Source organism: Trachurus japonicus, chromosome 7 (assembly GCF_045865225.1).
Source record: "Trachurus japonicus isolate A0001 chromosome 7, Traja_1.0".
NCBI classification, from domain to species: domain Eukaryota; kingdom Metazoa; phylum Chordata; class Actinopteri; order Carangiformes; family Carangidae; genus Trachurus; species Trachurus japonicus.
The window spans coordinates 2,645,239-2,670,711 of NC_140913.1; the positions used below are offsets into that span (position 1 = coordinate 2,645,239).

The 25,473-nt window shown below is 42.7% G+C and overlaps 1 protein-coding gene across 6 annotated transcripts in view; it reads left to right on the forward strand.

Annotated features, from left to right (window-relative positions):
* The window catches only part of gripap1 (GRIP1 associated protein 1), a 72,032-nt gene extending 46,611 nt beyond the window's left edge, over positions 1-25,421 (forward strand). For all 6 annotated transcript variants that reach the window (XM_085780797.1, XM_085780792.1, XM_085780793.1 and 3 more), the window contains 7 exons: positions 3,583-3,639; positions 3,852-3,951; positions 7,208-7,338; positions 10,543-10,659; positions 12,324-12,417; positions 19,469-19,641; positions 22,875-25,421. In XM_085780797.1, coding sequence (XP_085636923.1) covers positions 3,583-3,639; positions 3,852-3,951; positions 7,208-7,338; positions 10,543-10,659; positions 12,324-12,417; positions 19,469-19,641; positions 22,875-22,955 — 753 coding nt within the window. In that variant the 3' untranslated portion in view covers positions 22,956-25,421. The remainder of the gene's footprint in view (positions 1-3,582; positions 3,640-3,851; positions 3,952-7,207; positions 7,339-10,542; positions 10,660-12,323; positions 12,418-19,468; positions 19,642-22,874) is intronic.
* The last annotated feature ends 52 nt before the right edge of the window (positions 25,422-25,473 follow it).

A 25,473-nucleotide genomic window follows, 5' to 3' on the forward strand; every position in this document is an offset into this window, starting at 1 on the left:
CTAACCACTAAAACAAAACAACAAAAACCTACATTAAAGGGACAACGAGGAGTTTTGGTAAAGCGAAGCGTTTTCACACTACATTTATGAGCCTCCGCGCACTGTGAAATTCTTTGACCGGCGCAAGACAGACTCATGTTTTCATTCATCAAGAATTAAAGTCAGAGGTTGGAAGACGATCACATACCGTCGTAGTTCCGACCATAAACGGCGATTCGGCGGCGTTATTCTCATGACTCGCCACGAAACCGAAAGTAAGGAAACGCTGGTCGGCTCGCCCAGCATTTCCACCACCACTAATAATAACAAAATAACGATAGAGACAAAACGATATATTTATCGAAAATTGGCCCATTAACAAGTGTGGGTAGCGGAGATTCATCCACATTAACATGAGACTTTTTTATAACCAAATAGAAACTCCTCGTTGTCCCTTTAAACTTTATAGTACATATAAATCACCATCCTAAAACAGAAACATGACACATTCCAGTGTACAGTCAGTAACAAGATCTTCATGGCCACTGATCATCAACTGGCCGAATCCGGTCCACCAAACCTCAAAAAGAAAATATCTTGTGGTCCCTGCTATTAAAGTATCTGAATGAACAACAGAGATTGAAATTACTTTATCAGAAACAGCTCATCATGAGTAGCTTGAGATTCCACAAAAAAATCTCTGATGAAGTTGATTATTTCCACTGTTTTGTCCACAACCTCATGTTGAAGCCAGTGATTAGCACGACACCCAGTCAGACTATCTCTATCACTCCTGGTGGCGGACTGTGGTGTAGGTGATAGGAACCTGACTGACAAAGGCTACAGAAATCAGTTTTATTTCATTTTATTTGAAAAATTCCAACCCTTGGACTAATATAGTTGGTGACCCCTGTTCCAGACCATGAAGATCAGATGAAAATCCTTCTTACCCTGTCCAGTGTGTGTGTGTGTGTGTGTGTGTGTGTGTGTGACTGCTGCGTGCATGGTATCTTAGAAATATGATATTCCAAAGTGTTTCTTTATTTGCTTTTTAAATATTGATTTGTGTGTCAATGTTGTCACTGGCAGTGGTAAATGTTCCATGCTGTCACTGATCTGTATTCTCCTGTCTCTTCAGAGAGTAGGTGTTTGGCTTAGGAGGTGGAAAGCGTCCCTCTGCTGCCGCTCTAGTGCCATATGTATATGAGTCATGATGGCTTTTAACTGATTGTACTGATATGATGAGTTTTGGATTGTAAAACCTTCCACACTGAAGACAAGTGCAGCATTAATAGAGCAGGGTGCCTGCTGTTGGTGATGGTATGGTGCTGTATGGTATGGTACTGTGTGGCCTTGTTCTCAACCAGCTGGAGTTTGCTTCAGTCTTTTTTAGTGGCAGTCGCCCATACCATTTGGCAGTAGTCCAGCTGTGAGAGAACAATATTGTTTCGTAGTCTACTATTTTAGTCAATTTTGATGCAAGGTATTTTCTGCATCGCCTTACCACTGCCAATGCCTTACCCATGTGGATTAATCCACTGCTAAAAATAGTTCCCAGAAGAATCACCATACCCTCCTCATTTTTCGATAGAATCTACAGTGATCAGCTTTTTGAAGAAGTCACTGAGACGACAGATTCGCAGGAAGCAGTGAAACCACTCATTTCCTGATTCCTACTGAAATACACAACACCAGACGTATAGTGTTAACATGCATCTTCAGTGATCCAATCACAAGCACTCAGCTCCAAGTACATCACTTCACACCTGCTTTAAAATGCATCTCTACATGTGTCTGTAGTGAGCACTTGTGATCCGATCTCAGCTGTTGTCAATGTGTGTGTGTGTGTGTGTGTGTGTGAGAGGGAGGGGGAGAGAGGGAGAGCAGGGCTTGGATGGGTTGAGTGAATCATCTCTTATAATGAAGTAAGCTAAGGTTTTATCCATGTGAATTATATGGGTTCATGATGATGCTGGGACAAATCACACTGTCACAGAGGACGTGAGGTTCAGGACATACTGTGTTTATGGAGGACCAGAGGTGTCCCAAGACATGTAATAAAACCATAGACTGTAAAAAGAATGGACGTAGCATCCGTGACGTCACCCATTGGTTTTGGAGAGTCGTTTTTGTGACTCAAATATGGCGGCCTGAACAGCGCCATGTTGGATTGGCCGGCCGAGAGCCCGCCCACTGGCCTCGAAGCAGCCTGTCTCCGGACCGCTCCGGACTTGTCACTCAACGTTTCCGCGCCCTAATTGGCCAGAATTTTAACCTAATAACAGTAAAATGGTAGAGTTAAAAAAAAAATTCCCCCCCCTCAGAGTGTGTGCGGGGGTAGAAACTATCAATTGAGACCAAAAAACGTTCTGACACCAGGCTTTGATCATGTTTATTGAGGATGTAAAGTCGGTGATTTTAACATGGGGGTCTATGGAGAATGCTGCTTTCTGACACCAGCCCCCAGAGGAAGCCGAGGGGATTGCAGTTTTTGAACGTGGAAGTGAGCTTCACTTCTCAGACCGACAACTGCCCCCCTTGAATAAAACATTTCCTTAATTTCACCTTTTAATTTTAATAGGCATTAAAGATGGACATGTAAAAATAAATAATGAACTATCTATCCATCTATAAATACAATAAGTAAGAAATGAGATTTAAACATGAATAGCAAAAATGGTATACATTTTTTAATAAATGAAACGATACATACCGGTATATTCATTAATTTATAATAATTTTAAATAAAAAAATATCTGAAGAGGCATTAAAAAGCAGTTTTTTTTTGTTTTTTTTATTTGCTAATCAATTAGCTTAATGATTTAGCTTCTACTTTAGCCTTCCTTCGATACTACTGGTAAAACCAGGCTAACCCATCCCAACTGGCCACAGTATGTAACCAGCTGTCTATCCATAGACCATATAATGGCCAGTATATGCCATATTTATGTATTGTATGTAATTAAAATGTAGGATAATATATTAAAACATGACAAAGCAAAAACAAAAAAACAACAACAAACAACACAAAAACACTTAAAAAATAAAAGATAAAGACATTTAACCCTAAAAATAAGGTGAACACCGGCCAACAGTGTCAGAGTGCTAACATGATAAAGCCTGCTGCTGTCTGCACGTGTGTTCTCAGAAAATACTTGAACGCTGACACTGAGCTGGCAATTGTTAAGGTCCTATGGCACGGTCCAGTGTCATGTGAGTGGACAGCAAATTTCAACCTGCTCAGTTTCAGAGAGCTGTGTAACTGGTGAGGTACTGAGACTTAAAATAAGGTTCCTCACCACAGCAAAAGAACCAACTGTAGTTTTATATTACCACTCTAATGTATTTTATTTATCATCAAGCACACTGCACCGTCTGCTTTAAAAAGAAGCTTAATAAATAAACGTATTTGTATTTAAAGATATGGACCTCCACAGCAACAGGATCTGTAAAGTACACAGCTAAAATATGCAAAACCACTGGTCCTTGGTGATCCTTTAGAAAGCTGCATCAGCATCAAGGCAAAAATCATTTTTACAGTTGTGGAGTTGTTGTTGTTTTATTTGACTGTCTCTGACCTCCATCAATCTGCTCTGGGTGCAGGAGATAAAGGACACTGTGGACGGACAGAGGATCCTGGAGAAGAAGGGAAGCGCGGCGGTGAGTTCACTGTCAACGCGTTCACTGTATGTGTGACTGATGTCTGCAGCGATGGACAGACAGATGAGCAGGATGCACAGAGAGAGGAATTTAAATAGAGATGAGAGGGAGGGAATATATTTTCCAGAGTAATTTAAGAGCAGCAGTGCATGGAAAATAATAATTAGAAAGTAAATCCCTGACCGTGTGTGTGTGTGTGTGTGTGTGTGCAGCTAAAGGACTTGAAGCGGCAGCTGCAGCTGGAGAGGAAGAGAGCGGACAAACTGCAGGAGAGACTCCAGGAGATCCTGACCAACAGCAAGACCAGGACAGGTACACACACACACACACACACACCTGAGACCACACCATGAGTTTAATAAATGAGTTTAAAGGACCAGTGTGTTGGATTGAGGAGGCCTGTTGGCAGAAATGGACTCAAATATTCATAAGTATGATCTTAATAGTCTTTTCATTAAAGTGGAATGAGCACTTCATATCTACACTGGGGGTACGTCCTCTTCCACTGAGCTGCCATGTTTCTGCGGAAGTCTAGAGCGGACAAACCAAACACTGGCTCTAGAAAGGACACTTGAGTTTTAACGCCACCAGAAGGCCCCTCCCCTCTCCCACTGGGACAGGGGGAGGGGAGGGGAGGAGTATTAAAGGGATAGTTCACCCAAAATTGAAATTTCACTCATTATCTACTCACCCTCATGTCGACTAAGGGCTGGGAGAAGTTTCAGAGTCCTCCGTGGCTTCTCTGAGTTACAGGGGGTCTCGGTGTAGCAGTGCATGTCCATATAACAGTTGCAAATGAATACCAACTGTCTTCATAACAAAAAGACACACCAAAAAACATCCAAATACCTCCATGCTGCTCAATGTCCGTCTTGTATTGAAGCCCCGAAATGCGAAATTGCCCTGAAAAAAATGAAATAAGTCTATATTTCAAGCTTGTTTTGTAGCGGAAGCTTCTTGAAGCTCCTCTTCCCGGTTCGTCCAATTTGGACGAACCGGCTTCAATACAAGACGGACATTACATACGAGCAGCATGGAGGTATTTGGATTTTTCTTTCTTTCTTTCTTTCTTTCTTTCTTTCTTTCTTTCTTTCTTTCTTTCTTTCTTTCTTTCTTTCTTTCTTTCTTTCTTTTCTTTTCTTTTCTTACTTAAAATACTGTATGTATGTTACACGTAGACTCATGACACCATTCATTTACAATATCGTAATTGCAGTCTCAAATTGCAATATTGTCCACTATAGTCGCCATGGCACATTTTTATCAAATTGTGCAGCACTAGTTTGGAGGCAGCTGTTATTACATAAACACATGTAGATCAGTGATTATTTTAGGAGGGAAATATTTGGATTTTGTTTGACTTCTCAAAATGATGGCTCAGGACATGAGAGGCTGCTGATCGGGTGAGAGCTTTCAGTCCTTCTGGTCATCCTTCTACCACCTCTGACGTCTCTCTAGAGTTTGACAGAGAGGATAAACTGGATGGAAACACAAACTCCAAACCCCAACCCCCTGATCCCATCAGAGACAAAACAGTCATGTTGTTCTCAGTTCTGAAACAGAACCTGTTACACTGGCGTCTTTTAAATGGACGATGCTGTTCTTTAAATGCTCCAGTAAGCAGAGGTGTGTGTGTGTGTGTGTTTGTTTGTGTGTGTCCCCTAAGTGGCTGCGATGTGATTGGAACGCGGCCGATGGGGGCGGATGATCTGCGGTGCGCTAACCCTGCGTCAGGGGGTTCTGGCTCAGTCCGGAACCTTCTGCTCAATATTTAATGCCGTGCTCCGATTCCCAGAGCTGAGGTGGACACACTGGCGTCTGCTCGCACACACACACACACACTCACACACACACACACACTTACAAAAACACATAAATGCAACACTCACACACAAATGCACAGTCAGTCACTTTCTGTTTGTCTCCATCACATTGAGCTTTTTCCCCATTTACGTTTCCCACATGTTTATTTTTCTGTGTTTCTATCATGGACACACACACACACACACACACACTGGTGCAGGGCAGTCCTCTGCATCATGTATTATTTATGAGTAGTAATGAATGTTTAAAAGGCTCTTCCGCACAAACCTGAGAATCAGACATTTTAAAGTAGCCTACTTATCTCTCTGCCCACTCCCACCACCTGCCTTAAAGGGACGGTCCACTGCATAACAGGGACGGCCTCAGTCAGTCGTAAAGGGGCACTCCACTCAAAGACATTCCCACACAGTCCTTTAAAACCAGTGAATTTTACAGACTGAGCCTTTAGCTGCTGAACACAGTCCCTTAAAACCAGGAGACAATCCTGGTGGATAAACCCAAATGTTAAGACTTCCCTGTGCTGGTGGACTCATGGGTGGAAGTGACAGGTGCACAGAATACCTACAGTACTGCAGTTTATCAACACCAGTATGAGGTCTGACAGACGACCAGTGAAGCAGACACAGGGCAGTCCCCTCGCCAGTGACCTGTGGTGCACTGTCACTTTAAATGATCATTTAAAAGACTGTCCACAGCTTTAAAGGGGACATATTATGGAAATATCACTTTTTGAAGGCTCTTTAACATATATTTAGGTGAGAATGTGAGAATTGACAAAAAAATCTGTAATTTCCAGACTCCTTAGGTTGAAATCCATGTGGCTTTATGAGCTGTTCCCTCAGTTGTTTTCCAGTGATGTAACTAGGTGTTGAATTTACATTATACCACCCCTACCTGGTACCAGTAGAAGGGGCGGGGCAAGCAGTGGTTCATTTGCATTTAAAGGGACAGACACTGAAAGCAGCCGTTCTGAACAGGGCTGTTTAGAGAGGATGAAAAGAGCTGTGATGTTTGATCCTTGGGGGATTTTGACCAAAGCATGTCACAGACATGTCTTTAAGACACCTGGGAACTATTTTAATTTGTGGAAAAGGAGCAGAATATGTCTCCTTTAAAGCCCCACTGTTCAACTTCTCTTGTTGTCTTTTCACAAAAATCAGTTATTTTGTTCAAAAGTCTGTGTTTCATTAATTAGTAATTACCTCCATCTACAAACTGTCTTCTGGTAATCTTTGGTCTTCCATTCATATATAGCCTACATAGCTGGTAAGCTCAGTGCTGGCCGCCATGTTGTGCCGCCATCTTTTACATTCAGTGACCTGACTGTAGGTAACCACGGAAACACGGACTCACAGTCGGCAAACAAACAGGATGTCATTTTAGTCGACGGGAGAGGGCTGGTAAAACGTGGGTGAGGTAAACAATATGACATCGCCATGACAACATATTGTCACGACGGACCACTTGTTTATCCCATTAACGTGCAGCAGCTGTCGTCCGTCTGCCCGATTCCACCCGAATGCAGCATAAATAAAACGACTGAATTGATTGTGATATACAACCTCACCGCTAGATGGGAGTATTTCCTACACATTGTCCCTTTACCTGTCTTAAAGGGACAGTGTGTTTCAAATGGATGCTTCACTGGCCTCAGTGATTTTGACCACTGAAGGGAGAGTTGAATAGAGATGCTGTTGGTGTTTATTTCCCCGTGGCTCACCACATCCATCCTCTCATGTCTTAGGTCTGGAGGAGCTGGTTCTGTCGGAGATCAACAGTCCCAGCCGTACTCAGCAAACTGGGGACTCGTCGTCTGTCTCCTCCTTCTCCTACAGGGACATGATGAAGGAGGCCCAGCCAGCCAATCAAAACAAGGTGGGTGGAGCCGCCGTGAGACCGGAGCCTCTGCAGCTCAGAAACACTGACGGGGAGAGAGAGCGTCACCGTATGTGATTCTGCCGTGAGCTGCAAGGGAGAGGAGAAGCAGGAGCAGAGTCAGTCAGCGACCACATGGCGTCACATGGTAGTGAAGTTTTAGATAATTGCAGAGCCATGGCAATATACGTGGAAAAAATTACAGTTTTAAATAGTCTTAAATATCAAAAAATGTCTGAAGTGTTTTTAAGTGCTGGATTTAACATAACTGATCCTAAAATTCCTCTTGCTTGACTCGAGAACATGGTTTTGCTCTCTAGGCTGTCTATTTTTAAACCAGTATCAGACCAGTTTAAAGGGATTGTTCAGTGAGCTTATGAGGTACAAATGGCCCCTAAGTGTAATATCTGCAGTAAACAGCTCTCTGCTCTCCCTCAGTTAGCCACAGCAGCTCATAGTGCTGGAAAGAGACACAGGAGATAAACAGCTGTGAACAGACCCAAACTAAGAGATAGATAATAAGATAATACACCAGTTTAAGTGTATGCTATACACACTTTTTTTTTTTTTTTTTTTTTACAGTGCATCAACTGGTCAGAAAAAAAGCAGTTTATCTGGAACTAACCAAATCAGCGTGTCAAGCAGGCTGCATGCGCGGAGGAATACCAAATGAGTTGGTTAGTTCCAGATAAACTGCTTTTTTCCGACTATGGGAAAACCTATAATGCTATAACAGATACAGAACAGATGAAAACCTTATTTTATTGTACTATTTTACTTAATTGTATAGAACTTTGAGCTCTAGGAAAGGGCACCAATAGCAAAGTGTATTTATTTCTTTTGATTATTATCATTTGTACTATTATGAAGCAAAACTTTGCTGTCATGCTGAACCGGTTCTATACAGCTCCTAGCAGAGGTTGTGGCAGTGGTCATGACTCATGAAGAAATGGCTTCAAGCTGCAGACAGTTGAACATTAGTGTCCAACAATTAGGTCGTTGATCATCCAGTCTGTTAATTAGCTGTTGATTGTCAGTCTCCTCCTGAACACTGAAAGTCAGTAGCTATGTTTTCATGCGCAAAATTTCTTAATCAGATAAAAAATTTGAGGGATCGGAAAATCTGAATCCACTGTTTACATGCGCGCAAAATCAAATAATCCAATCATGACGTGCGTACACATGCACCAAGCTTTATTCAGAATAACAGCATTTTGACATGCGCAGAGCTGTCTAATGGCTCAATTTATCCCATTCAGTAGGACTCAAAATGGACAGCGCCATATTTTAAGAGCTGTTGCTATTCTCCTATTGTACATCGTTATTAAGCAGACTCAGCAACGTGTAGCCTACTACTGTTCCTGCCATTGAGAAATCACACCGGACCCAAGAAAAGTGCAGATGTCAACACGCCATGTCCCGCCCTCTATACACCCAAATACAACCATATGGTCAATGCAAAACAGCACGGGCATATTAATTAGCCATGTGCGCTCTGGAAATTTGTGGAGTGACATCAGTGGAAGACGGTGAAGACACCGGACAGAGAGTGGGGAAAGAAGGGAATATCGGGTCGGTACTCGATCTCTTTTCGTCAGTTCCAAACTCACTCATCTATACCTCGTTAACTCAGGTGACAGAACAAGTCTCAGTAGATCCGTGTGCGTTGCTGCCAGTGTGTTCATAAACTTAGCGGGTTTGATTCCTGTCGGACGTCACACTAGAGTGTGTAAAAGCAAAAAATAATGAATAAATAAAAACCGAGCGCTAGTGGGACAGCCAGGACCATAATAACCCCAATAACCCCCAAACAGGAAGTAACAATCGGAATAAGTGTTTACATGGACGTCGTTCGGAATAACGATCGGCATAAACCACCCCTCTCAATCCGAACCGAATTTCTTTCGGATTGAGCCGAATCCAATCAGAATCTTCCAATTGACGTATCTACATGACACATTTTTATTCGGATCAGCCCTTTATTCCGAATATTTGTGTCCATGTAAACGCACCTAGTGAGTGGTGCAGCAGACAGCATGTGGCCCACGGTAAACTACACAGCTCCTGGTCTTTCTGTTAGCTCTGTGACAGGTCAGGGTCATGACCTAACCTCTCCACCCGTCTGTTGTCATGACGTCTGTCACCATGACAGTGAGCTGACGTAATGATGACAGGCCCGACTGTTACATGGCGTCATCTTCCTCAGTAGCTGTCGGCGGATCGGACAGTAGATTTAAATATTTCTACTGTTTTTCTTTGATTATGTTTTACATTCACTTTATCTGAAGTGTCTTTGAAGTTCATCTGCTGCTATTTTTACCGTGTTACCACTGACTGTGTGTGTGTGTGTGTGTGTGAGTATGTGTGTGAGTATGTGTGTACTCCTATTGATAGAAACACTGTAAATAGAGCTGACACGTTCGGTTTATGTAACCGAGTGTTTCTGTCAAAACATGAAAGTAAGCAGAGTCCACCGGCGGGTCAGTTTACTGCAGCAGCTCGGTCATCATTAGCAACAGCATCACATGACAGAGAGAGACAGAGCTGTGAAACTCTCCTCTCACCTGCTGATGTAACTGTCCTGGATCCATCCATCCATCCATCCATCCATCCATCCATCCATCCATCCATCCATCCATCCATCCATCCATCCATCCATCCTCATCCGAGGTCCTGGATTTATTTTGTCCGTAATAACTACTTGTTATGATGATGAATGATAACATCCAACATACATGTGAGGTGAACGAGAGTCTTAACTTAGCACCTTGTTCATCTTTAAAGGGATAGTTCAACATTTTGGTAAATTCACCTATTGCCATAATCCCTGTAGTCATAGCAGTAGGTTCATTATCTTTAATTATCGGTGCAAGCTGTTTTGAGATCCGCGGGGCAGAGACGCAAGCTGCTCAGTGAACACAATGGTACAGGTCCCCTGTCCCTTAAAACTCATCAAATACACAATCCAACAACTCCAAAACGCTTGTTTTGGTTGTGACCTGCACATTCACCACGCTATGGGAGCGACTTTGTTTTCAGGTGTCAGAGCTTTAAAGAAAACTATCATGATGTTACTTTTTTGTTCTGTGGTTCTCTTTGGAGAGGTTGTGGGTTTGAACCCCTTTCTGCCTCAGAGCCCTGGAGCAGGACGGACCCGTGACCTCTGTGTAGTGTAACCATGTCTCCTGTCTCCATGTGTCTCAGTCTGGTGGGGGCAGTCCTCAGTCCCAGCGTCCGGCCGAACTGTCCGATGACGAGGTCGGGGAGCTGTTCCAGCGTCTCGCCGAGGTTCAGCAGGAGAAGTGGATGCTGGAGGAGAAGGTGAGGAGCTTTCTGTTACCATGACAACAATATAGACACATCTCAGTCTTCTCCATGATGGTGTAGCCACTGAACCAGACTAAGAGACCATTCAAAGGCTCAGGAAACCTTTGCAGGTGTGACATCATTAGGTTAATCAGATTGTTCAAGATACTAAATCTTGGGGTTTTTATTAAATGTAAGCCATTATCAGTAAATTAAAAAGAAATAAAGATGTAAAATATTCCAGTGTGTGTAATGAATCTATATAATATGAGTTTCACTATTTGAATTAAACTACTGAAATAAATAAACTACCATAATTGAACTAATTTATTGAGATGCACCTGTATGTTATGTCCACACCGGTGAAGAAATGGAACGAAAGCAAACGTTCAGCATGTCCTGTTCGAGCAGCTCAGTTCTACGGAAGCGTATTGCATTCACTTGAATAATAATTTTAAAAATCCTGTTTTTCTGAGTAATTTATTTTTTGGTTTGTCTTTTTGAATATTTTTTTCTGTTTTTCTGGGTAATTTTTTTTCTGACTTTCTGGCTTCGGGATTTCAAAATTGAATTGTGTTCGAGCCGTCTGGAAAATAAAGCAATGGTGGAACCTGTACCAAAGTGGAGTTTGAATAAAAATCCTTAACAATGTATCTCATGGATCTAAGATGTAATAGATCCGTGATGAAGGGGAGGCTTGTCTGCAGCGGTTAAACGCTACTTGCAGGTGGGAGCTTCTAGTGGGTTTTCTAAATCTCGTTAAGTCCGAAAAAAACTACCTCAAAAAACAGGAGGAAAAAAATTACCACGAAAAACATAAATAATTACCCTGAAAAACAACCCAAAAAATAAATTACTCAAGTGAATGCAATGCGCTTCCGTACAGTTCAACTTCAGCCTGTTTGAGAAGCAGGTTTACGTTGATGATGAATTATTGATGTTGAGTCTATGAGCTCAGGGCTGAACCACTCTCTGCTGTTACAGTAATTCATCTGTTAAAGTTAATGACTTTGATACTGGACAAGTTCTTTAAATTTTCAATTCATTACTCCAACTCCCATACTTGCTAGTTACAGCTTTAGAAGTTTCCCTCAGTCTTTGAACGCGACACACTCCTCCAGCTCAGGACCATTTAAAACTGCCATGATAACCTTTAACGTACTCCACTTGTCTTCCTAAACAGTCGTCGGGTTTTCTGTAGATCATCACAGGACTCAGTCGAGCAACGTTTGTGTGAAACTCTCCATTAAACCTTATTTAGTTTTTGAGATATTGACCATGCAACTTCACAAAATGATCCATAACTCATTAATGCTTTGTCCAGTCATCATAAATCTGGACACATGTCTTCAGGCTGTGTTGGAGAACAGCTCTACCAAAAGCAGTTTGAGCCCCACGAATACCACAACAGTGCTGCCCTGAGGATATTAACCAAAATCTGAAGTGGCCTTATTAGAATGACTGAAGTAACTTTGCTCGACTCAATGAAGCCTGAGACAATCAATCTTTAATCCTGACAGATTGACCTGCAGATTGAACCACAGCTTGCTGCTAGATTTGATTTGAGCTTTTAATCAAATGAAGTCTTTGAGCTGCCGGTGGAGCTTTTAAATTCCTCATCAGCCATTCCCATCATTTACATCATTTTGTTTTTCTTATATATTTAATTCCATCTCTAGGTGAAACATCTGGAGGTGAGCTGCTCATCAATGGCCGAGGACATCTGCAGGAAGAGCGCCATCATAGAGACATATGTGATGGACAGCCGCATAGGTAGCACACACACACACACACACACACACACACACACACACACACACACACACACACAGATAGTAAACATTACTTCTTGTGCAGTTATGGTGCATTCCAGTTTTACCCGGATGTCGGAATTTCCGAGCTCTGAGTTGGAATACTAAATCAATCTCCAGCTCAGAAAAGTCCCAACAGCCTCGACGTAACAAGTCCTGATGGCTGCTACTCATCTAAACAGTGGTGAACACTCTGCAAACTTTACATACACATAGTACTGTTCAATTCTTCTCCTGGGACTTTTTCCTCCACTGTTTGTGTGTGTTAAAACAGAATAAAATAGTATTGCTAACAGCGGCTAACATGGCAAGATCAGTGCATTACATGTTTGAAGGCTTCTTAAAACTGTTATACATTGTTAGCATTGGAATCTAACATCTAAAGGTATATTAACGTTGTGTTTTTGTTTTGTTTTATTAATTGTCCATTTTTCCCACATCCGTGTTACTGGAAAGCACTCGACTTGGAGGTGACGATGTTCAGAGCTCTGACTTTCAATGTAAATGAAACATATGGACAGAGAGTTGGCAGCTATCTTACAGCTTAACTGTTTAACTGCATAAGAACATGAGAAGGCTGTGTGTATGTCCTTGTCATTTAACAATTAAGTTGGACCCTGATGCAGCTGGTTGATCAGACCAACACCAACACCTGACTGGCTGTTTCCTGTGTAAGGGGTGGAGTTACTGACCGTATCTGCCCAGTCATGTTCAGTAGCTATGTTACCATCCACATGTGTTTATGCGCTTTAAGATTACGTTTACACGTGCCCGGCTATTTTCATAAACGGACATTTCACCCTCTCCGTTTACAAAAAAAACTGCGTGCACACCAGTCCATTTTCAGAAAACGTTTCGTTTACACTAACCTGTGTATATATGCCGTCAAGAGCATGCCAAACCTGTAGGTGGCAGTGTAGCGAGAAGCTCAAGCCCACGTTAGCCAATCAGAATCCCGCACATGATCCCACATAGCAACCTGATAGCAACAACAACAACGTCACTTGCCCTCCTTGTGTGTAAAGTTTTAATATTTTTTCATGCGAGAAAGTAACTGTTTAGATGCCAAATATACGGCCAGTTTATCCAGATGACGGCTGTTTAGAAGTTTGCTCCGATGTTTCTCGGAGAGGTGAAGCTTTTTTTTTTATTTCGGAGAAGTTGCTGTGGAGCAACGACCGGGACATCACAAAGACAGTGTCCGCTCTGCAATGCTGCTCGGTCGGCCAGCCTCTGTCGTCCTCCCGGGGGACAAAACGATCGCTAATTAACTTACCCGCAGGTTTTTAGAGGTTTACCACCGGCTGGTTAAATTCTTTTTAGGAGATAAATGTTGGTCTCATTGATGAAATCTAACAATTGTGGCAGTAGCATTAGTTTGTTTGAATCAAAAGTGAAGCTTCATGTGTGTAGACAGAAAAGCAGCGCAGCCTCGGGACTCTGTGCAGATTTCACCCCATTTAACGTTACATCAATAAATAAATGTTTTACAATGAACACATCAGTCTGCATTAAATTTTATCATTATTATTTATTTATTTATGTAATATGGTTGCGGTTAGACGTCAGGGTCTGATGTCGATCGGCTACCCAAATCTCAGTTTTTCTCTGTTTACATGCAAACAGAGTTTTCCAAAATCTCCACTCTTGAGTTTTTAAAAAGCATCGTTTTCAGGGGCGTTTTCTCCGTTTGCGTCTAAACGAAGGGTGAAACGATGGTTAATGTCTCCGTTTTTAAAAATAACCGGGTACATATAAACAGGGCCCAAGTTATATGGAATTAAAAATGCCTCATGGAAACAGTAAAATTAGATTAAATGTCACAAATACCCACAAAAAGTCTGTCCTGTGGATCTCATCGGATATTCTCTTGATGGATAAAAGTCGTATGAGATAAATGCCGATGGAAATCAATGTGAATGCGATCACGTTTTGCGACCACAGGTCTCCTCTGTCGTCGTGAAGCATTTAACTCTAGGTGTCATCTGCACCTTTAGCAAAACAGTGTTTTCATGCTGCCGTCTTCTGATCATAGTTTGGTCTGTCGCAATTAGTTGGCACTTAAGCCCTGTTATAACTTGTGCAATAGTCACCATTTGTTGGCAGATGCCATCCAGATTTGCTAAAAAGCTAACTTAACTTGACTGCCGTTTGTATGGCTCAGTGGTTTCCAGGCAACGACGCCAGCAGCTCGTCACACATTTAGCATGTCGGCATTAGTTTTTGCGATTCAGTGCTAAAATGAATGGAAACAGCTTAAAATAAAGAAGAACTGTACTTGAAACAGTAGTTTGATCACAAAACAGCGTCATTATGCACAGGTTTTTATTTAAATTAAAGCTCTGACATGGAAACTCAAGCTAAAAAGCTAAAGCTAAAAACGAATGTTTTTAAGCGATCCTCAGATAATTCAATGGACAAGTGGATGGAAACAGCAACAACAGAGGTTGTTAGCAGCAGATAACTTGTCTCCATCTCCCTGATTGGTTAACGTGCTCAGCATCCAGATGGTTTAACCGGTGAACAAACGAGGGCCCATATTGACAGGTCTGGATCCAGCGGCGTGCTGAGCCTGCAGTCAGCTGATCGCTGGAGGACCATTCAGGAAGTATTGGATTATTGGTCTCATCCTCAGCGCCAATGAAAAGAGAAAACGATCCAATTTGATTCCAACCTGCCGCAATTTATCTGTTCATTAACTTTGTTAAATGGCTGTGGTGAAAGACTCTGTCCAGTTGCAGTATGGGAACTGTAGGATTTAGTGGGTTTTTTTTGAGTTTGAAGTCTGCTGCTCAGGTTTGGTCTTCATGATGAGCTCAGACGGTCTGTCAGTCTGTCCTCTCTGCTGCTTCTGCTGCTAGTTTAGAGGTAAAATCATCTTCTTAAATGAAAAGTAATGATGAGATCCATGAGAGCAGTGTGAGCCGTACAAAGTGTTCTGTGCAGTGTGAGGTAATATAAAGTCAGCCAGCGGTGGCTCAGCTGGCTCAGCATGTCGTTTATCTGACAGTGACACTTCATTACAACCACCTTAATCTCCTGCTGCACTTACCTGCACACACATGGACCTGTGTGTGTGTGTGTGTGTGTGTGTGTGTGTGTGTGTGTGTGTGTGTGTGTGTGTGTGTGTGTGTGTGTGTGTGTGTGTGTGTGTGTGTGTGTGTGTGTGTGTGTGTGTGTGTGTGTGTGTGTGGATGGAAGAGGAGACAGCTCATCTGTTTATCAGGATCAAACAAAGTCTCACTGATCAGTTGTGTGGACTCTTCACTCTGTGAATTGTGATATTTCAGATGTATTCTCTCTCTCTCTCTCTCTCTGTTAATCCATTTGAACTCACAGTCTCTCTCTCATGTTCCACTGCTGCTATATTTAGCTGCCTTACTGTTTTAGCACAGTGATGCTGAGTGTGTGTGCGCGCGCGTGTATGTGTGTGTTTTTAATAACTCCACAAACTATCAGCAGATTCATTTTCCTCCTCCTCCTCCTTCTTCTCCTCCTCCTCCTCCTCTTCCTCCTCCTCCTCCTCTTCCTCCTCCTCCTCTCTTTAATCTCTGCTCCTCCTGCAGAAAAAACACACTGTATATAACTGAACATTATTAACAGCATCAGAGCTACAACAAAACATTTTGTTATTTATCAGTAATAAATAAACCATAATAGAATGTTAATTAAACACAGCTACAAAACAAAGAGCTGTTTTCTCTGAATCTCTAAACTCTGTCCAGGATCATTTTGAACTTTGAATTCAGATTCAACAAAGTTTAGAATTGAGGCGTTTACACCTAGTTTATTATATTTATTTAGTCCAACAGAGATTCAGATTATTCTAACTTCAGATCACTGATCAGTAATCAGATACATTTTATTTAACTGTTTTTATATTCATGAAGAGATGAGTGGGAGAGGCCTCAGGGTTATGACATGATGAAGAAACAGAACAGAAGAGGTGTAGTAGTGTCATTGTTGCAGCTTTGGCCTCTGCAGGTCCAGGTCAGACCTGATCCATCAGTTTGATGGATCAGGTTTTAAACCAGACCTGTGCAGGACTCTGACTCTGCTCTAAACAAACACGTGACTCAGTGTCTGAGTCAAACGTGATGTACTAATAGACCCCCCCGGCTCCTGTTTCCTCCTCCCTCCTCCTGTCTCCTGTTTCCTCCTCCTTTTCCCTTTCCCCCTCCTGTCTCCTCTTTCCTCACCTCCTCCTCCTCTAATATTTCCTCCTTTTTCCCTTCTTTCCTCTCCTGTCTTCTCTTCTCTACCCTTCCTGCGGCTTCCTCGTTTTTTCTCCTGTTTCCTCTTTCCTCCCTTCCTCCTCTCCTTTCTCCTTGTGTCTCATTTTTCTCCACTCCAGTCCTCCTGTACTGCTCTGTCACTCCTTTCTTCCCTTCTCCTCTCTCTTGTTTCCTCCCTCCTCTTCTGTCCTGTTTCCTTCTCCCTCCCTCCTTTCCTCCTCCCTCCTCATTCTCTCTGTTCTCTCTCTCCTGCTGTTTTCAATTTCATGTTTCACTGCTTTAACTCTCATTCTCTCCCATTAACTGGAATGATGTGAAATCTAATGGGCAGTAAAACCAGGCTGAGCTACTTCTGCTGTGTGTATGTGCCTGTGTGTGTGTCTATATAAATATACATCAGGTTCTCATTTGTATTAAGTTAACACTTCGTAGTTATTGTAACCTGCTGCTTGGTTACTAGGCAACAGCATCGATGGTGTGGATTAGCAGGAAGGTCGGTGCCTTGCTCCACGGCTCCTCAGCACCTGAGCCTTCAGCGGTGTCATGTGTTTTATTGAAATGGTTTGATGCCTATAGTTTTCTCTTCACCTGCACCGCCACATCCTCTGATATGTGTTTATTTCTGCTCAGGTGCTTCTGCTTCTATATCGTGGATTTATTTAATTTTTTTTAAAGGGATAGTACAACATTTTGGCAAATTGGCCCATTGCCATAATCCCTATAGTCATAGCAGTATGTTCGTTACCTATAATTGTCGGTGCAAGCTGTTTTTAGACCGGCGGAGCAGAGCCGTGAGCTGCTCAGAGCTACGCTACGGGGGTTAATGGGATTTCTTGGTCTCCCTCATCAAACTCATCAAATACACAATCTAGCAACTCCAAAACGCTTTGGTGGACAAGTTGTGACCTGCACATTCACCACGCTATGAGATAATAACGGAACGTTACGAGATGGAGTTGTTTTTGAGGTAAATACAGAGACTGCTGCTGAAAAACTGTCCCTGAAGGCAACGCGCATCAGTGGTTTTGCATGAATTTACCTCTAAAACAACTCTGTCTGGTAACGTTCCGTTATTATCTCATAGGGTGGTGAATGTGCAGGTTATTAAAGGTAACGAACCTACTCCTAAAACTATAGGGATTATGGCAATGGGCCAATTTGTCAAAATGTTGAACTATACCTTTAATTTTTTTAAAGGCATTTTGTTGAGAAACGTTTTATAGAAATGAATCTATTATTATCATAATTATTGAGCAGATTGTATTAATGAGATGTTAATTAAACTGGATATTAATTGCATATAACACCAAATGTTGAATTTTCCAGCTGGGAAGGAGGGAGAGAGAAGGGGGAGGGGGAGGGGGAGGGAGGTGGAGGGGGAAGGGGGTGGGGGGAGCTACAACTACAGAAAGCTGCAGTCTGTTTTACTTTGTCAGGCCACAGTGACAACGACAACGTTTCAGACAGCTCAGTGCAGCATCTTCAGTTAATGAGTGTGATGTCACACCATGAGAGGAGGACGGGCGGGTGGGGGAGGGGCTCTCCAGCAGTGAGAAACCAACGTGCAGGTAAACACAGTTACAGGTGTTCAGCTGTTAAATATTTACAGCACAGAGCGGCGCGCACACTGCACCGTCAGCATCTCTATAGGAGCTGTGCGTGTGTGTGTGTGTGACAAACTGCACCATAAAACCTGCTCTCCTCTGCTGCCACATGATCTTCTTTTAATTAGAATCCCCTTTATTTGTTTCTTCATTTGTTTTTTTTTCTTTCATGTCCATCCATTTTTTCCTCTTTAATCATTGTGTGTGTGTGTGTGTGTGTGTGTGTGTGTGTGTGTGTGTGTGTGTGTGTGTGTGTGTGTGTGTGTACACTGCAGTCTTTTTTATGTCTTGGTTTTATGTAGCTGACACACACACACAGTGTTTGTGTCCAGTTTTATGACAACATCAGAGGTGATGTACACGCTGCTCTTCTCTGTTCTGTGTGTGTGTAACATGTATTTGATAATAAAACTGTCTCATTTACTACTGAGCTCCATAAAACACACACAGCCTCTCTCCTCCTCCTCTCCTCCTCACTTGTTTCCTTCTCTTCTCCTCTCCTCCTCCTCTCCTCCTCACTTGTTTCCTTCTCTCCTCCTCACTTGTTTCCTTCTCTTCTCCTCTCCTCCTCCTCTCCTCCTCACTTGTTTCCTTCTCTCCTCCTCCTCCTCCTCTCCTCCTCACTTGTTTCCTTCTCTCCTCCTCCTCCTCTCCTCCTCACTTGTTTCCTTCTCTCCTCCTCTCCTCCTCACTTGTTTCCTTCTCTTCTCCTCTCCTCCTCACTTGTTTCCTTCTCTCCTCCTCCTCCTCTCTTGTTTCCTTCTCTTCTCCTCTCCTCCTCCTCCTCTCCTCCTCACTTGTTTCCTTCTCTCCTCCTCCTCCTCTCCTCCTCACTTGTTTCCTTCTCTTCTCCTCTCCTCCTCCTCACTTGTTTCCTTCTCTTCTCTCATCTTCTTTCTTGTTTCTTGTTTCCTCCTCTCATTTTCTTTTCATTATATTGTCTCCTCTCTCTGTCCCTCAAACACCTCTGAGACCTGTCCTGGAGAACTGTGGTCTGTCCTGGTAGACATGACTGTGTCCTGGCAGACATGAATCTGTCCTGGAGGACTGAGTGTTTCCTTGGAGACAGCAGCTTGTGGATGTGGTCCAGTCACAGAGAAGCTTTCAGCTCAAACCTGAGGAGTTTACTTGACTGTCACTAACTCCTCGTCTCCTTGTCTCCTCGTCTCCTCAGATGTGTCGGGCAGTGCGGTCGGAGGACACGGAGGCTCTCAGGGAGACAGAGGTGGTCTGGGCTCTGTCCTCAGAGATCTGGTCAAACCAGGAGACGAGAACCTGAGAGAGATGAACAAGAAGCTGCAGAACATGTTGGAGGAGCAGCTGACCAAGAACATGCACCTGCAGAAGGTAACACACACACACACACACACACACACACACCCCTACTGATTGTCTTTCAATGAAGTGATTCATCGTTGTGAGAAAATAATCAAGGATTGACACTGAGGTTAACGGAACACAGGAAGTGACATCACCACACAGGGTTTCTGGGTAATGTAGTTCACACAGTGATTACTGATACACACAAATTACCTCATGTCTGAACATGGGCAGTTCTGTGTGTGTGTGTGTGTGTGTGTGTGTGTGTGTGTGTGTGTGTGGCCTAGCTGAGTGGTTGGTGGTGGTAACTGTTCCCATGGCGATGAACAGCGCCGAGTGTGTGTTTGTGTGTAAAAAGGTTAATTCGTTGTGGGGGGCGGAGTTGTGCTTTGAGGAGTGTGTAGGAGGACAGATCGCCCTGCGAGAGGCGCGCACACACACACACACACACACACACACGCACACACACACACACACAGTGAGTGTGCAGTGACCTTGTTGCTCCTCTGTGCTGGTGAAGGACCCCCCCCCCACAGACACCACTACAATTCACAACCTGACTAGGCATGTCACCATTACTTGTTTTCACAATTTATCGCGGTATTAAACGCCGCGATTATTTAATTGTAAGGTTCCTAAATCCCGTCACTTTCCAAAAAAGATGATGTCATAACACTGAATTGGAAGGAATTTAAATGTTAACGCTTCATTTGAGAAAAAAAAACTTCAATCATTTCCTCTGAAGGATTGATAATTGGTCCCATATTAATAGATACTTAAAACATTTTGTTTAAAGGGAGGAGGAGTTTTGGAAAAGCGAAGCGTTTTCACACTACATTTATGAGCCTCCGCGCACACCGTAGAATTCTTTGACCGGCGCCAGACAGACTCATGTTTTCATTCATCAAGAATTAAAGTCAGAGGTTCAAAGACGATCACATACCGTCGTAGTCCCGACCATAAACGGCAATACGGCGGCGTTATTCTCATGAGCATCCGCGAAACCGAAAGTAAAGAAACGCTGGTCGGCTCGCCCAGCATTTCCACCATTAATTAAAATAACAAAATAACGATAGAGACAAAACAATATATTTATCGAAAATGGAGCCATTAACAAGTGTGGGTAACGTAGATTCATCCACATTAACGTGAGACTTTTTTATAACCAAAAAGAAACTCCTTGTTGCCCCTTTAAATAATTAGTAATGTAATTATATTTCGACTATATTTGATTTTACACATTCATAGTGTTGTAAAATTATTTAATAAAATAATCATGATTATTTCTCCATCAATAATCGTACCAAGAAAAACTATAATCGTGACATCCCTAAACCTAATAACCAATCAGAGAGCTGAAACAGGACTCATCAGTCCACAGAAGATGAATCAATAAGTGTTTGATCATTGATGTCAGCAGTGAGGATCCCTACAGTCAGTGGTGACATGGACATGGACGTATCCCGGTTCTGATCATATTCAGGATACTACGTTTACATGAACATAGAGAAACCTGCTTATTCATATCCCTGTTTACATGATGAATACTAGTATCTGTTTCTGACAGTGACATCCTATTTGCACAGGCGCTTGTGGTGTTTACTTTTGATGTCAAAGTGAGACCACTGGGGCTTCTTGCGGGGCCACTGCCACTTTTAAATGTTAAAATCACGTTGCAAATCATTCAATTCAGTATTTAAAGTCAAAGCTCCGTTTCCTCGTCACTCCACAAGTATGAACGGTTTGCCGCCGCCATGTTTGTTTTGCTGATACGTCACTTGTCGCAGCTGTCAGAAACCAGGATAAAGCGTTTCCATGCCACAGGATCCCGTTCTCTTTTCTTTCAGAGTTCTCCGGGTAGCAAAACCTGGTTTCTGAAATGGGGACGTGATGTTTACATTCACAAACACAAAAACAGGATACTCAGAAATCTGATCATATCCGGTATAACTCAAGTCCATGTAAATGCACTGATGGAGGTCAAAGGTCACTGTAACCTCACAGAATAGATCTTTGGCCATAACTCCAGAACTTAAAGGACAATTCCAGGCGAATTCAATTCGGGGCTGTATTTTCCTAACATTTTAGGTCTAAAAGAAGGAATTTGAAGATTTTCAGTTTAATTGCTCCTGTTTTGTGGTAGTTGTGTCTGTCCCCGCATCGCCACGGCAGCAATGAATGGGAGCGGATGCAAGTTCTGCTGCTTAGGCTGTTTACATCCCTCAAAGCCACAATTTTTTCCACAGACAGCGTCAGATGGAGACTCAAACATGTACCGAGAAGTTTATTTACTTCAAGCAAGCCGACATGTTTGTAAAACTAGATCTAATTCAAAGTCTCCCGGAGTCTCGCGCGAGACCCAGTTGCCGTGCTCGGTGTGTTCAGGTGCAGTGGGAGCATAAACACAGGAATATCAACTCTTGACTTGCTTGAAGTGTACATTTTTTTCCACAGACAGCGTCAGGTGGTGACTCAAACATGCGCCGAGAAGTTGTTTTTACTTGAAGCAAGTCAAGAGTTGATATTCATGTGTTTATGACACAAACGGGAGCTTTCCCACTGCACCTGAACACACCGAGCACGGCAACTTGGGTCTCGCACGAGACTCTGGGAGACTTTGAATTAGATCTAGTTTTACAAACATGTTGGCTTGCTTGAAGTAAATAAACTTCTCGGTGCATGTTTGAGTCGCCATCTGACGCTGTCTGTGGAAAAAAAATGCAGCTTTGAGGGATGTAAACAGCCTAAGCAGCGGAACTTGCATCCGCTCCCATTCATCGCTGCCGTGGCGATGCAGGGACGGACACAACTACCGCAAAACAGGAGCAATTAAACTGGAAATCTTCAGATTCCTTCTTTTAGACCTAAAATGTTAGGAAAATACAGCCCCCAGTTGAATTTGCCTGGAATTGTCCTTTAACACAGGTATTGAACAGGATACAATGGAGTCATAACATTTAGTATAAACAAGTGTCTGTAGAGAGGCTTCGATGTGTTACTGACACAAAACAGTTTGTCTGAGAAACAGTGAAGGACTCAGGAGGTCAGTTCTTCTGGATTTCTCTGTTTGGTTATAAAACCAGTCTGCAGCCTGATGGACACTGAGACCAGCCCATAATGACGTTGTGTCCAAACTGTCCACAACTCACACACTCACCTGTTTCCTGTCTGAAATCTGAGACACAGCTTTCAACGTGCTCACAGTCACAGTCTTCCAACGTCACCCATCAACTCCTCTCTGTTTCTCTCCTCCTCTGCAGGACCTGGAGGTTTTGTCCCAGGAATTAGTCCGTCTCAGTAAAGAGAGCAGTCCTGGTGGTGGTGCAGCCGGGTCGGGATGAGACCATCACCTGGATCCGTCCATCCGTCCCCCTCCCCCTTCCCCTCACCACTGTAGTTCCTCTCAGCTGGCCGGTGTGGGCTGGGCTCAGACTAACACCTAGAACCAGCATTTCCTGCTCTCCCATTCATGATGTAAGACTTGCGGTGGGCTCTGACTACTGTCTGGAGCTGTTACGGTTTCACCACTTCAGTCTGCCTGCTGAGCTATGACTAACTGCTGGAATATGTGTCCATCAATTGTTTCTCAACGACCAGAGGAAACAGTATGTCCTGAACACCGGGGGGGGACGGAAACGTCAAACGCCGGGGTCGGCTCATTTATGTTGCTTTTGAATGTACTGTCCAGTCCTGACTACAACCTGGAAAACACACAACGTAACAGACTTTTATGGTTTCTATTGTAACTGACTGCAAATCTCTGCTTATGCTGGTTCTGAAGTCTGTTGGGGTCTGGCTATGTCCTGGAACACACAAGCCTGGCATCTAAACTGACTAATTAGTTCCTCTATTGGTTTCTATGTGCAGTAACTGTGTTATGATTGGGCTATTTCCTGGGCTTCCTGTAACAAAATCATAATAATTCCATAACTGAAATCCTGGAATCTGTCTATGTCCTGGATTGTGTGATTGTAACTATAGTTGAGTTGAGCTTGAAGTAAAAAAAAAAAAAACATACATCGTTTTGTTTTGTTTTGCTATTTTTCCCAGAGCCTTCAGCCACAATCATGACCTTCAGCAGCAGCAGCTAGTCCAGTCCAGTCTAGTCCAGTCTGGTCACGTTACCAACAGTCATATGTTCAGATCAGGTGATGGTGGTTAAACCTGTGACTCTGAGATATGAGCAGTGTGCTGCTTCTGTCTCCACATATAGGATCTTTGTGACAGACACACGTGAGTTGATCACGTGCGAGCAGGTGAGACACTTTAGACGCCGTCAGTCACACAGGTCATCTTCTCTGTTATGTGTCAGGCTACGGCTGTTTCCTGGACTGAACTCGACTCTGTCACATCTGTCTTACATGTCAAACCTTTCTGTGTCTTGGGCATCACAGCTACAGCATGAAGTTATTTTGCATCCCTCCTTTTATTTATTACTCCTCCTCAGACACTCTGGGAGGCAGAATGGCTCCGGTCACTTGCATGATGAGGGATGGTGAACAGGATCAGGACGTGTCATTTCAAGATTTTATTTATGAAGATTATAAACATGAATTGAGAATATCTATGTAGTATAATAAATTATACAATTTGGTTTCAAAGTTTCTTCTGCTTTTAAAGATTTTGATATCAGTTAACGGTCTGATGATAACCTACAGTGTTTGGTATTTTCTCTGGATTAATGACTAATGAGACAGCTCTGATCCAGCACCACTGGGCATCCATCCTCTCTGACATGTGATTTAACCTGGGATGCAAAATAGTTCAACAAAAACTGGATACTTTGTCTTTTCTTTTGTTTGTTTTCTTTTTTGATTATTAAGCTTTTTATCTCCAGGGCCATGTCTATGTACTGCATTACATGGCTGTAATTTCTGCACTGTCATTCTTTTCTCTTTCCATCTTTCTGGGACACCAAATGGTGCAGGAAAAAAAAAGTGGAATTACTGTCTCTTGTTGCTTTACTGTGACTGAGTTCTTTTATTTTCTGTCGGGCTGGGCCTACATCCTGCTTGAAAGAACATAATATTATTTTGTCTTTGTCTTAAAATTTGCTTCTGCGATTTTGTAAAAAAAAAAAAGAAGAAAAAAGAAAATTGAACTTGAACTTCAAAGTGAACGACGAACACTTCCTCTTTGTTCCGCTCGTCTCTCTTCTCTTGGACTCTGGATTTATTTTTTGTTTGCAACGTGGCCCCTGACTACGTCCTGGATTTGGACTCAGCGCTAGGAGGGCTCCTGCTGACCGGGCCGTGACTATATCCTGGATGCTGTGTTTTGCTGTAACATAATGCCTGTACATCTCAGTTTTATTTTCGTTGTTCTGTTGTACACTGCAGGAAATGTCCCTTCAGTTAAAGTGTAAAATCTGAACCAGTGAGAGGAACTCAAGTGGTTAACAGAGCAGCTTCACCTCTTCAGACACAGGGATCTGATGTAGATCATTTCAACCAAACTTAAAATATACTATTACGCATTTAACATGAATGAACAACCGAAAGTTAATATAAGTCTGAGCATATACCCATAGACAGATTTTAATATTTGGTATCAGTCAACGTTGAGAAGAAAGCTGCACTGAAGCTCTCTCTGTTTCTGAGTCTACACTGCTCTGAGTGAGATCGGTCTATGTGCTGGGTGCTGACTCAGCCTGTTGCTTTGTTTTTGTTTGTATCTGTATATACACGCTGTGATATGACTTCTAACTGTACGAAGAATCAACTGATCTATTTATGAGACTGATGATGATCATGACGCTAATTAATTATTCTAACTACAAGAAAATATAAAATATTGTCTGAAGACGTCGCCGTGTCCATGTTGGTTTTTTTCCCAAAGTTTTTTGAAACTTAAAGGGAC